Genomic DNA, 12,517 nt, shown 5'->3' on the forward strand with positions numbered 1-12,517 from the left:
CAAACGGGTAGGGCTGAAAGAGCATTAATTTTTATTTACTTATTTTAGGTCAGTAATTCTGTGGAGGCTCAGGACTCCCAGTATTCCTTAGAAGGCGCTCAGTGTCCAAATCTGCAGAGAAACGTGCCATTCTTCGGGAAGAAAGACGGATCCTCATAAATGCTCATCTGTTCATCTCACATATAAGGAAGGGGCCAGAGAATTCCATCCTCGACTTTACTCTTCCTCGCCCACTTCTCCCCATCCCTCCTCGTTTGCGTGCGGCCGGGAAGTCAAGTCATCGCAAGCGCCGGAGAGAATCAAGTTGGAGGGTTACAAGGGCCCGGACACCAGGCTGGCCAGTCTCTCCCAACCTGTCAAGACCGGAGGATGCTCCCTGGGACACGCCCTCATGAAGTCTCCACCTTTACAGCTAAGGGGCTGGAATGCCCCCAAGCCTTAGTTAGGAACAAGCCCTCGGGCCCTGTCACGGCTGGAGAACGTAGGTAGTCTTCTGTGCCGCGAGAGGGGCGTTACAGTCCCGGGTACTTGTGCCCCGCCCCGGGGGACCGTCCGGACTGCAGGAGGGGCGGGGTCGGAACAAATTTTGCAGCTCCTGAGACATGTCCGTTGCCAAGCGATAAAGAGGGGGTGGAGCCGACGGGAAAGAGGAGCCGACCCCGGCCCAAAAGGGACGCGAGCTGGATCCGGGGCCGCGCAGCCGCCCTTTCCGCCAGTCGGGGCGGCGCGCTCGGAGCCGCGCAGCGCTCCGCCCCCACGAGCGGGCAGAACTGCGCACGCGTGCGGCGAGCGGCCGTCTGCGCCCCTTGCTGGGCTCGCGCTGGGGCTGCGCATCCGGCTAGCCGTGGCGCCGCAGCCGGAGCCGCCCCGGAGCCGGTGAACCGAGCCGTCTCGTGGGAGGGGCGCGGGGAGAGAGGCGCAGGGAGAGAAGCGCGGAGCGTCTGGGACGGCCGCCGTGCCCACCACTGCTGAGGAAAATGGTATTCGAGTCGGTGGCCGTGGACGTGTTGAACCGGATCTTGGGGGACTATGTGGTGGACCTGGACACGTCCCAGCTCTCTTTGGGCATCTGGAAAGGTAACGAGACCGCTGCCTCTCCCGTGTCGCCTGCCTCCCGGCCCTTTAGCTGCTGGAACCCGGGTACTGTCTGGGGCTCCGGGCCCCAGCTCGCCTGGTGCTGCCACCTGCCGCCCGCCCTCCCTCCCGCCTCCGGGTCAAGTTACATAAAGCCGGGCGGCGGTTCCCAGGCCTCCGCCAGCGGCTTGTTTATTTCGGGGGTTGGGGAGAGAAGAGGGTCGTGGGTGCCGGATGAAAAGGTCTGCCTTTTCCCAGTGGAGCAGCTCAGGGAGCCCGCGGTGGGTTCCACGAGTCTAGAGTTCAAATCCCGATGAGGAGCTCTTTTCTGCCCGTCGTCCAGTGCTGGGAGAGGAGGACGACGTCACGCTCCTGGGTTTGGTCTTGTCCCTGTCATTTCCCCCCTAGCGTTGTGACGAAGGGCCTGGAGAGCCCACGGAGTGCCGCACGCCGCTTCGCACGTGGAGGCAGGGCGCTGTGACCCAAGACGCTCTTCTTCCTTCCCAGCCTCGGCAAGGCTAACTCCAAGGCGCTTTCTCGCCTCCGGGTTCTGGCGGTACAGCCTGGGTCGTGCTCGCTTGGGTTCCGCCGATCATGAAAAGGCAACTCACGTGGAGAAAAACTCAGACGCTAATGAAAAGGCAACTCACGTGGAGAAAAACTCAGACGATTGCTTGTGGGTTTTTAACTCACGACCTGACCCAGGAATGTGTCCCATTTTCACTGTTCTGGGGTTTGTGGGTCAGAGTGAGTTGCTGATTTTTTTTTTTTTTTTTTTTTAAATAGGCGCACTGTGCAAAGTCTCAGACCTATTAAAGACAGGGGTGAACTTGCCCTTGCTCTGCTTAGATCGTGAAAGATGGAAACTTTACTTGTTTCCGTTTGCTCTGTTTCTTTTTTAGAGTTTAATTTTTAGTGCTTCTTTTTCTTATACCCTCATTTGATTTTAAACACCTATTGGAAACTAGACTCCGTTATTATATGGATTTCTTAGGCCAAAGAGACGATTAATTTTTGTGTGAACTATGTATTATATTAATGTACAATTATACGCTGTATATTTTATGTATAATGTATATTATACATTTTAAAAGTAATTTTAACAATTGGATGTGCACACTTTCTGGCTTCTAAAATACTTATTTATCTTTATGAAACAAGGTAAAACAAGTAATTTAGTTTGAAAAAAAGAATCGTTACTTGTTTTTATTGTTGGTGTTTGGTACCATGATGAAAAGGCCTACACAAACTAGGGGCATAAGCTATAGCTCAGCCTTTCTGACTGGTACCCGAAAGTTGCAGACTGCTGCTTTTCGGTTGCAAAGTGAAAATAGTAAAACTTGTCTCCATTTGTCTCAGAAGGAAGCCTAAAAAACACTTGCAGGAGCTTTTATCTTTAGTGGAGCATTGCTTGTGCATTTAATATGGAGGTTTTGTGATTAATCAGTGGATTTAGGTACTTATTTTTACTTACAGTAAAATTCACTCTTGTAGTACAGTTGTGTCTGGCTTGACAAATGCTAAGAGACATGTATCTCCTGTGGTAACAGTGTCACAGCCAATAGTCCACCAAGCTCCCCTCATTCCCTCTGCTGCCTCTTTGTGGTTCACCCCACCACAACTCCTGTTGGTTGCTGATCTGTTTCCATCCCTGTAGTTTTATCTTTTCCAGAGTGCCTATAAATGTGCTTTTTTGGTATGTTTGGGTCTGGCTTCCTAGTTTCATTTCCTACATTTCTTAGAATGCATTTGAAAGTCATCTGTGGGTTACATACATCAATAATTCGTTCTTGTATTTTTGAGTAATGTTTTGTTCTATGGATGTACTATAAATGTCTGTTGGCCAGTTGAAAGATAATTCAGTTTTTTAAGATTATGAATACAGCTGCTGCAAACATGTACAGGCTTTTGTGTGAACATAAATTGTTATTTCTCTTGGGTAAATAAGAGTGGATTTGTGGAGTCCTATGTTAAGTGACTATTTGGTAGTTGTAAGAGATTGTAAGAAACTACAAAACTGCTTTCCAAAGTGGCTATATCATTTTCCAATCTCACCCAGCATGGGTTCAGGTTTTAGCTGCTCTGTGACCTTACCAATACGTGATATTGTCCTTAAAATTATTTCTTAGCCTTTCTCATAGGTATGTTGTGGTAAAGCATTGTGATTTTAATTTGTATTTCCTTAGCGATTTGTGAAATTGAGCATTTTTTCTTGTTCTTTGCTGTCTATTTCCATTTGTGAAGTACCCAAATCTTTTGCTTATTTTAAATCGGGTTGTTTTCATTTTCTTTTTCTGTTTAGATTCAATTCCCATATCATAAAATTCACCCTTTTAAAATGTACAATTCAATATTTTAGTACAGTCACAAAATCATGCAACCACCACTGCTGTCTAAATGCAGAATATTTCGATACCCCTCCAAATAAACCTCATGTCCATTTCCTCCCATTCTTTCCCACATTGCTTCCTTCCCACCATTCGTTTGCTTTCTGTCTTTATGGGTTTGCCAGTTCCATTCCATTTAAATGGAATCATATGACTTATTTATATAATTAAGGTTCATCTTATATTTTCATCATTATATGATAAGGATCATCATTATATTTTCAAAGTTTGCCTCTGTTGATGGATGTGTGAGTATTTCATTCCTTTTTATAGTTGAATAATTTCATCAGACAGATATACCTCATTTTATCAGTTCACCAGTTGATATTTAAGCTTATTTTTATTTTTTGCCTATTACGAACTATGTTTCTATGAATATTCATGTTTATGTATTTACTGGACATACGTTATAAATTCTTCTGGCCCTGTACCTAGGGGTGGAATTGCTTAGTCATATAGTAACTCTATAATTAGCTTTTTGAGAAACTGCCAAACTTTTTTCTGAAGTGTTTGTTTCTTGTTGTTGAGTATTAAGTTCCTTAAATATTATGGATACAAGTGTTTTTGTCAGATATGTGATTTGAAGGTATTTTCTCCCTGTCTTTTCCCACTCTGTCTTTTGCAGAGCAATTTAAAAAATAAAGTTCAGTTTATTAAAAGTTCTTTTAAGAATTATGGCTTTTGGTGTCATATTTATGAAATCTTGGCTTAACCCAGAGTCACAAGTATGTTCTCCTATGTTTTCTTGTAGAAGTTTTATGTTTAGGTTTTTGATTCATTTTTTTGAATGGATGTGATATAGGTTGAAGGCTGAAGTAGAATTTACATGTGGATGCAAAATATCTAGTTGTTCAGAACCATCCTTTGGATTTATTTTTGAACCATATTCTGTCCCCATGGTCTGCTTGTCCCATCATTTCATCAGTACTATACGGTCTTGATAACTATAGCTTTTTGGTTAAATCTAACAGGTGATGTGATTTCTCCAACTTTGATCTTTCTCATATAATTTTTAAAATAACATGTCAGTTTTATCTATGGAAATTGGTTATATTTTGATATATAAAACTTTAATAGCTGGAGTAGTTTTAAAAGATATGAGTATTTCAAAAGTAGTAACTTTTTTTTTCTTTGAGACAGAGTCTCACTTTGTTGCCCTGAGTAGAGTACCGTGATGTCACAGCTCACAGCAACCTCAAACTCTTGGGCTCAAAAGATCCTCTTGCCTCAGCCTCCTGAATAGCTAGGACTATAGGCGGCCCACCACAATGCCTGGCTTGTTTTTTCTATTTTTAATAGGGATGGGCTCTTGCTTTCTCAGGCTGGTCATGAACTCTTGAGTTTGAGCAATCCACTGGCCTCGGCCTCCTTAGAGTGCTAGGATTACAGGAGTGAGCCACCTGCGCCTGGCCTCAAAAGTAGTCACTTTTGATAAACTTTAGAGTATTTTTAAAAAACATTGTTTGAAAATTTTGATAATATAAAATAAATGCCATATAGGAAAAATTTTAAGATGATAGACTTAATATTTTATGATTTAGTGTGAAGGACCTGTTACTTGTAAATATGTGCTTTTGCTAGGGTTTGTGTAATAATTGAGCTAATTTCACGATTAGCATATTTAAAGTGTCAATTGGCATTGAGGCAGTAGTAATAATGGGTAGTGTTCTGAAAATTTGTTTCTGATTATTTGGAAATCAGAATCCATTTTTCCTTAGAAACATTATATATGAATGAAGAACTTCCAGAAACCTGTTTTATCATACTGTAGTAGAGGAGTGCTGCTATACTGGGTCCAATAGACTAAGTAGACTGCAGGAAGTATACACTTTGTAGGAAGAGAAAAAGAAAAATTCCACGACTGACTCTTGGCAAGTTTTGATGTTGGTAAAGTATACTTTTTATCTGTATCTATAATTCTCTACCCTTCTCATTTATCAAGTTAGGGAGGTTGTAATATTTCTTAGACTCATGTGAGATACATTCTTTGAACTTTGTCAAGCATTTAGCCTTTCACCTACTTCCTTTAAAAGCTGGACAGAATCTAATTTCAGAGTCAGTCATAGGTATTTGTTAGAAATACAGATTTTTGAACCTCTCCCCAGAGATTATTATTCATTTATCTAGAATGGGACGTCAAAAAAAATTTTTTTAAACAAATGACACTGGGGATTGTGATGCATAACTGGATGTATTTTAAGAGGACATTCAGGGAAAAAAACATCAGAAAGTCGAAGAGACAGGAGTAGTAGTAAGGGTGGCTTGTGTGATAGAGTTATCATTTGAAACACAGGAAGTACCTGTACTTTGTATTTATAGCTCCTTAATTTAGTCTTCCAAATTTATTTTCTTTCATTCTCCAAAATTATGATACTCTGACAAATCTGTAATTTTTTTTAAATTCTTGGTATCTTTATGTAACTTTAGAGACTCAGATTTCTTGTTTTTTAATTAACATGCATATTGTGTTTTTAAAATGTTAATCTCCCAGTTTTCTCTTTAAAAAAAAAAATTATTTATTTATTTATTTTTTTTTGAGACAGAGTCTCACTATGTCGCCCTCAGAGTGCTGTGGCATCACAGCTCACAGCAACCTCAAACTCTTGGGCTTCAGCTATTCTCTTGCCCCAGCCTCCCAAGTAGATGGGACTACAGGCACCTGCCACAACGCCTGGCTATTTTTTGTTGTAGTTGTAGTTGTCATTATTGTTTACCAGGCTCTGTCAGGGTTCGAACCTGCCAGCCCTGGTGTATGTGGCTGGCGCTCTAACCACTGAGCTATGGGCGCCACGCTGCAGTTTTCTCATTATAATAGAGTCTTACTGCATACCTCTTTATACCAGGGGGTTGCACAGGAAGATGAAGATTCAATTAGGATATAGTTTCTGATTTTAAGAAGTCACTTATCTGTGATAGGAATATACTGGAATGAATGATTCTTAAGTCTAGTGATAATTACCAATTCTAATTTCTTAAGTATTATTTTTATATCTGTGTTCTAATATACAATACTTTTATAGAACTTTGAAGGTGATGGAACATTTTACTACAAAAAGTATGAGATTTTACAGTACACATCCATATGCTATCTATATTTTATAATTAATATGTATTAACAGTTTTGTTGAGATATAATTGACATAGTAAAATATACATATTTACAATCTATAGTTTGGTAAGTTTTGGCTTATACATGTATGTCCACAAAAGTAATCATGGTTACAATCAAGATGATGAACATATCTACCACATTCAAAGCTTTCTTTGTGCCCCTTGGAAATCCGTGACATCTAACCTTCCTTGCCTCTTTCACCCTTCTGGTTCTCAAGCAGCCATTGATTCAGTCTGTTACTGAAATTTTGTATTAATAGGGTTGTATGATATGTATTCTTTCAGTCTGACCTCTTTTCAACATAAACAAAGGCTGCAGAACAGATTGGTTGCTCAAGTTGATTGAATTCCTATTATCTCCAGAGACTTTCCCTTCCTCCTTATAAGAGTAGAAAGAAAAAACTTTATTCTTTGACAATACCATATTTAGAGCTGTTTCCTGTTCCTTGTACCTCTTTATTTCCTTTTAAAAATCCCTCTTGTTTTGGTTTCCCTGGTTTTAATTGAGCATTTTGTATGATTTTGTTTTTTCTTCTCTCTTAGCATATCAATTATACGTCTTAATATATATACATATATTTTTTAGTGGTTATCTTAAAGTATGTGGTATTCATTTAGAACTAAGGTAAGTTTGCTTTCAAGTAACACTATACCGCTCCATGGATAATGGAGGTGTCTTACAATAAAGTATTCAAATTTTTCCTTTCCACTCATTGTACCATTTTTGTCTTTAATTCCACTTATCTATAAGCTGTAATCATCTAATCTCTTGCTATAATTACCATTTAAACAACTAGTTTTCCACTAGATTATTTAAGAATAAGGAAAATACAAGACTTAATTTTACCTCTGGGCAGCACCTATGGCTCAGTGAGTAGGGCCCCAGCCTCATATACAGAGGGTGGCAGGTTCAAACTTGGCCCCGGCCAAACTGCAGCAAAAAATAGCCGGGCGTTGTGGCAGGCGCCTGTGGTCCCAGCTACTTGGGAGGCTGAGGCAAGAGAATCACCTAAGCCGAGTTGGAGGTTGCTGTGAGCTGTGATGCCATAGCACTCTACCGAGGGTGACATAGTGAGACTCTGTCTCTAAAAAAAAAAAAAAAATAATAAATAAATAAATAAATTTTACCTTCATTTATTACTTTTCTAAAGCCCCTGTAAATCTGAATTGCTGACGTATTATTTTCCTTGTCTCTTAAGTACTCTTCTTTAACATTTCTTGCAAAGGAGATCTGGTAACAAATTATATCTGTTTGTTTATCTTGAAAAGGCTTTATTTCTCCTTTATTCTCCCTTCCCATTGAAAAAAATTGTGGTAAAATACATATAACATTTATTGTTCAATCATATTAAGTATACACTTTAGCGTCAATAAGTACATTTGCAATGTTGTGCAAACCAACATAGTTATCCACTTTTGGAACTCTTTATCTTGCAAAACTGAAACCCTGTACCCATTAAGCAATGACTCCTTATTTGGTATTCAGTGTAAGGGGATTTATACAGTCTTTGCCCTTTCTGACTTAGCCTAATGTTCTCAAGATGCATCTATGTTGTAGCCTATGTCAGGATTTCAGTAATTTTTCAGGCAGAATAATAACTCACTGTATGTTTGCATACACTACATTTAATTGTGCTTTTTTTTTTATTTTTATTTTTTGCAGTTTTTGACCAGGGCTGGTTTTGAACCCGCCACTTCCAGCATATGGGGCTGGTGCCCAACTCCTTTGAGCCATAGGCGCCGCCCAACACATACTACATTTTATTTCTCCATTCATCTGTTGGTGGATATTTGGGTTGTTTCCACCTCTTGGCTGTTACGAATAATGCTGTTAGGAACGTGACTATTTTCTTTTGAGTCTGTGCTTTCCCATCTTTTGTGTATATACCCGAAGTAGAATTGCTGGATCATATGGTCAATCTAATTTTTTGATGAACCATCATGTTCCATTGTGGCTGCACTGTCTTACATTCCTGCCAGTAATGTACAAGGGTTGCAGTTTTTTCACATTCTGGCCAATATTTATGTTCTTTTCTTTTTTTTTTTTTTGAGACAGTCTCAATATGTCACCTGCAATAGAGTGCTGTGACGTCACAGCTCACAGCAACCTCAAACTCTTGGGCTTAAGCGATTCTCTTGCCTCAGCCTCCCAAGTAGCTGGGACTACAGGCACCCACCACAATGCCCGGCTATTTTTTTGTTGCAGTTGTCATTGTTGTTTTAGTTGGCCAGACTGGGTACGAACCCACCAGGCCTGGGTGTATGTGGCTGGCCCCCTACCCACTGAGCTATGGGGGCTGCCTATGTTCTTTTCCTTTGATAGTATCATAGCTACTGTGAAGGGTATGGGTATGAGGTTCTGTCTTCCAGTGTTCATTTACATTTCTGTAATTAGTGATGTTGAGCATTTTTTCATGGGCCTATTGGCCATTTGTATATCTTCATTGGAGAAATGTCTAAGTCTTTCGCCCATCTTTAATCAGGTATTTGAGTTATAGGAGTTTTAAAATTTACATTCTGGATACTGGCCGCTTATCAGATATAGGATTTGTATTTTTATATATTGTCAATAGTGTCCTGTGATGTACAAAGGTTTTTAAATTTGATGAAGTCCAATTCACCTGTTTTCTGTTATTGCCTATACTTGTCATATCCAAGAAATCATTGCAAAATCCAATGCCATGAAACTTTCCCCCAATAGTTTATTCTAAGAGTTTTATAGTTTTAACTTTCACATACAATTCTTGGATCCATTTTAAGTTAATTTTTGGATATGGTGTAAGATAAAGATTCACCTCCATTCTTTTGTTGTGTATATACAGTTCTTTCAACAGCTTTTGAAAGAAGCTGTTCTTTCCAAATCCAATGGTCTTGTTGAAAATTATTTGGCTATTTTTTAAATATGTGAGGGTTTATTTCTGGATTTTCTTTTCATTTCCACTGATGTGTGGGTTTGTATGCCAGTAAGTTTTAAAGTCTGGAAGTGTGAAACTTCTTTATTCCCTTTTTAAAAGATTGTTTTGGCTGTTCAGGGTCCCTTGAGATTTCATGTGAATTTAAGCATGGATTTTTGTATGTCTTCAAAAATTGCTGGGATTTGGATGTGGTTTGCATCGAATCTGTAGATCGTTTTGCGTAGTATTTACACTTTAGCAATATGAAGTCTTGCAATCCATGAACATGAATTGTCATAACATTGTGTCTTTAATTTCTTTTAGCAACATTTTATAGTTTCAATGCACAAATAATTAGCCTCTTTCGTTAATTCCTAAGTATTTTTGTTATTTTTGATGCTATTGTAGATGGAATTATTTTATTTCCTGTTTGTATTGTTCATCGTTAGTGTGTTTAGAAACAAAACTGATTTTTGCATGTTGATTTTGTATCCAGCAACATTGCTGAATACCTTAATTCTAACATTATTATATTTTTTTTGGTGGAATATTTAGAGTTTTTTGTAATACATATAAGATCATACCATCTGTGAACAGATAATTTTACTTTTTTCTTTGCATTTGGGTTGCCTTTTATTTCATTTCCTTGCTAAATCGCTATGGCTATGTTTTTCTGTGCTATGTTGATTAGAAACAGCAAAAGTGAGTATCCTTATCTTATTCCCGATGTTAAGAGGAAAAGATTTCAGACTTTCGCCATTGCGAATGTTAGCTGTGGCTTTTGATACGTGGCTTTTATTATATTGAGATAGTTTCCTTTCATTCCTTATTTGTAGGGTGTTTCATTGTAATAAAAATAAGTGAATTTCTTCAAATTCTTTTCTGCATCAGTGAGATGATTGTGTGTTTTTAGTGGTGTTTTACCTTGATTTTTCTGTGTTGAATCATTCTTGCATTCTAGGAATTAATCCTGTTGAGTCATGATGTATAATCCTTTTAACATAAAAGAATTAATTTAAATTGATAGTAGTAAATAGCTCCTTCATTTCTTTCTTTCTTTCTTTTTTTTTTTTTTGAGACAAGAATCTCACTATGTTGCCCTGGGTAGTAGAGTGCTGTGGCATCGCAGATCACAGCAACCTCACTCTCCTGGGCTTGAGCCATTCTCTTGCCTCAGCCTCCCAAGTAGCTGGGACTACAGTCGCCTGCCACAACGCCCAGCTATTTTTTGGTTGCAGATGTCATTGTTGTACAGCAGGCCTGGGCTGGGCTCAAACCTGCTGGCCTTGGTGTATGTGTCTGGTGCCCCCCTCACTGAGCTATGGGCACTGAGCTTCTCCTTCATTTCTGGTTTTAGTTATTTGGGTATATAACTTTTTTTGGTAGTTTACCAAATTATCAATTTTGTCAATCTCTTTGGAAAACTAATTCTTGGTTTTATTGGGGTTTTTTCTTCTATTTTTCTATTTTGGTTACTTCTGCCCTATTTTTTATGATTTCCTTCCTACTACTGGAAGTGGGCTTAATTTTCTGTTTTTTTTCAAGTGTCAATTTAGATAGATAGTTAATTGGGAATATTTCTTCTTTTTAAATATGAGCATTTGTAGCTCTAAATTTTCCTCTCAGCCTTGCTTTCACTGCATGTTATTAATTACAATGACAGGTCTCAAGATATTTTCTCATTTCTCTTATGATTTCTTCTTTGACCCGAGTAGCTGGAACTACAGGCGCCCACTACAGCACCTGGCTATTTTTTTGTTGTAGTTGTCATTTTTGTTTTTAGCAGGCCCGGGCCGGTTTGAACCTGCCAGCTCCAGTGTATGTGGTTGGCGCCCTACCCACTGAGCTATGGGCACTGAGCCGTTTGACCTATTTTTTCAGAATGCTTAATGCTCATGTATTTGTGGATTGTTTTGTTTTTCTTCTGCTGTTTATTTCTAGATTCATTCCATTGTTATCTGAAAGGATACCTTGAATGATGTAAAAACTTTTAAAATTTAAAAGATTTTTGTCTTTAATTTACATATAATAATTATATATATATGGAATACAGTGTGGTGTTTCAAAACATGTATACCTTGTATAATGATGAAGTCGGAATTTGGCATGTCCATTATTTCATAACGTTTGTGTTTCTTTGTGATGAGAATATTAAAAAATCCTAATTCTCTCTTCTAGCTAATTTAACATAATACAATACAATATCCTTCACAGTCACCCTACTGTGCAATGGAAGGCTGGATTTTACTCCACCTGTCTAATCCTAACTTTGTATCCATTGACCAATTTATTCTTATTCTCTCTCCACCCCTAGTCTCTGGTAACTACAGTTTTACTCTTTACTTCTATGTGTCACTTTTTTAGATTCCACCTATGAGTGAGATCAAGTGGTATTTGTCTTTACATGACCCACTTATTTTACTTAGCATAAATATCCTCCAGGTTCATTCATGTTGCCACAGAGGGCAAGGTGTCAATATTTTTCTTATGGGCATTAGTATTTAGTTGTGTACATATGCCACATATTGTTTGGTCATTCATCTGTTGATGGACACTTAATGGTATTTACTGTGAATAGTGTGCTCTTGTGTATAATGTACACCCACATTTTTGCCCCGGTTTACGTTTTTACATTTTTGGCCTAAACGTTTGGGAAAATGCCCCTGGAAAAAGTGGCCAGCTGTCAGCCAGGAGAGACATATCTTACGAGGCTAGCGCTCCCCTGGTAAATGTGCAGATTGCACTGCTGGGCCCAGCTGTCTGCTCTGTGAAGGCCGACCCATCTCTCCCTTCTGGGGGCTTTTCCTCCCTGCCACGTTGCGGGCCGTGGCCAATATGGCTAAGTATGTGGCTGGTGGGGCAGGAGATTCCTAGAGAGCTTAGCCTGTGGGCAGTCAGGCCAGCCCCTGGGACCTTCACGGGGCTCCTTGTCCTCTTACATGGTCATGCCTTGGGCCTTGGCCTTCACCCCACATGGCCACAGACCACCTTTTCAGCCCCACCACCCCCTTCTCCTAATCATGGTGCTCACTGAAGGCTCGTAGGCTGGCT

The 12,517-nt window shown here is 39.5% G+C and overlaps 1 protein-coding gene across 3 annotated transcripts in view; it reads left to right on the plus strand.

Annotated features, from left to right (window-relative positions):
- Window positions 1–721: 721 nt before the first annotated feature.
- Window positions 722–12,517, plus strand: part of VPS13A (vacuolar protein sorting 13 homolog A) — a 229,239-nt gene continuing 217,443 nt past the window's right edge. For 2 of the 3 annotated variants that reach the window (XM_053575663.1, XM_053575681.1), the window contains exon 1: window positions 793–1,077. In XM_053575663.1, the coding sequence (XP_053431638.1) occupies window positions 978–1,077 (100 nt within the window). In that variant the 5' untranslated portion in view covers window positions 793–977. Of the gene's footprint in view, window positions 1,078–12,517 lie in introns of all 3 variants that reach the window. The other variant, XM_053575672.1, reaches the window with a different exon arrangement.

The sequence above is a fragment of the Nycticebus coucang genome, chromosome 2, assembly GCF_027406575.1.
Source record: "Nycticebus coucang isolate mNycCou1 chromosome 2, mNycCou1.pri, whole genome shotgun sequence".
Taxonomy (NCBI): Eukaryota; Metazoa; Chordata; class Mammalia; order Primates; family Lorisidae; genus Nycticebus; species Nycticebus coucang.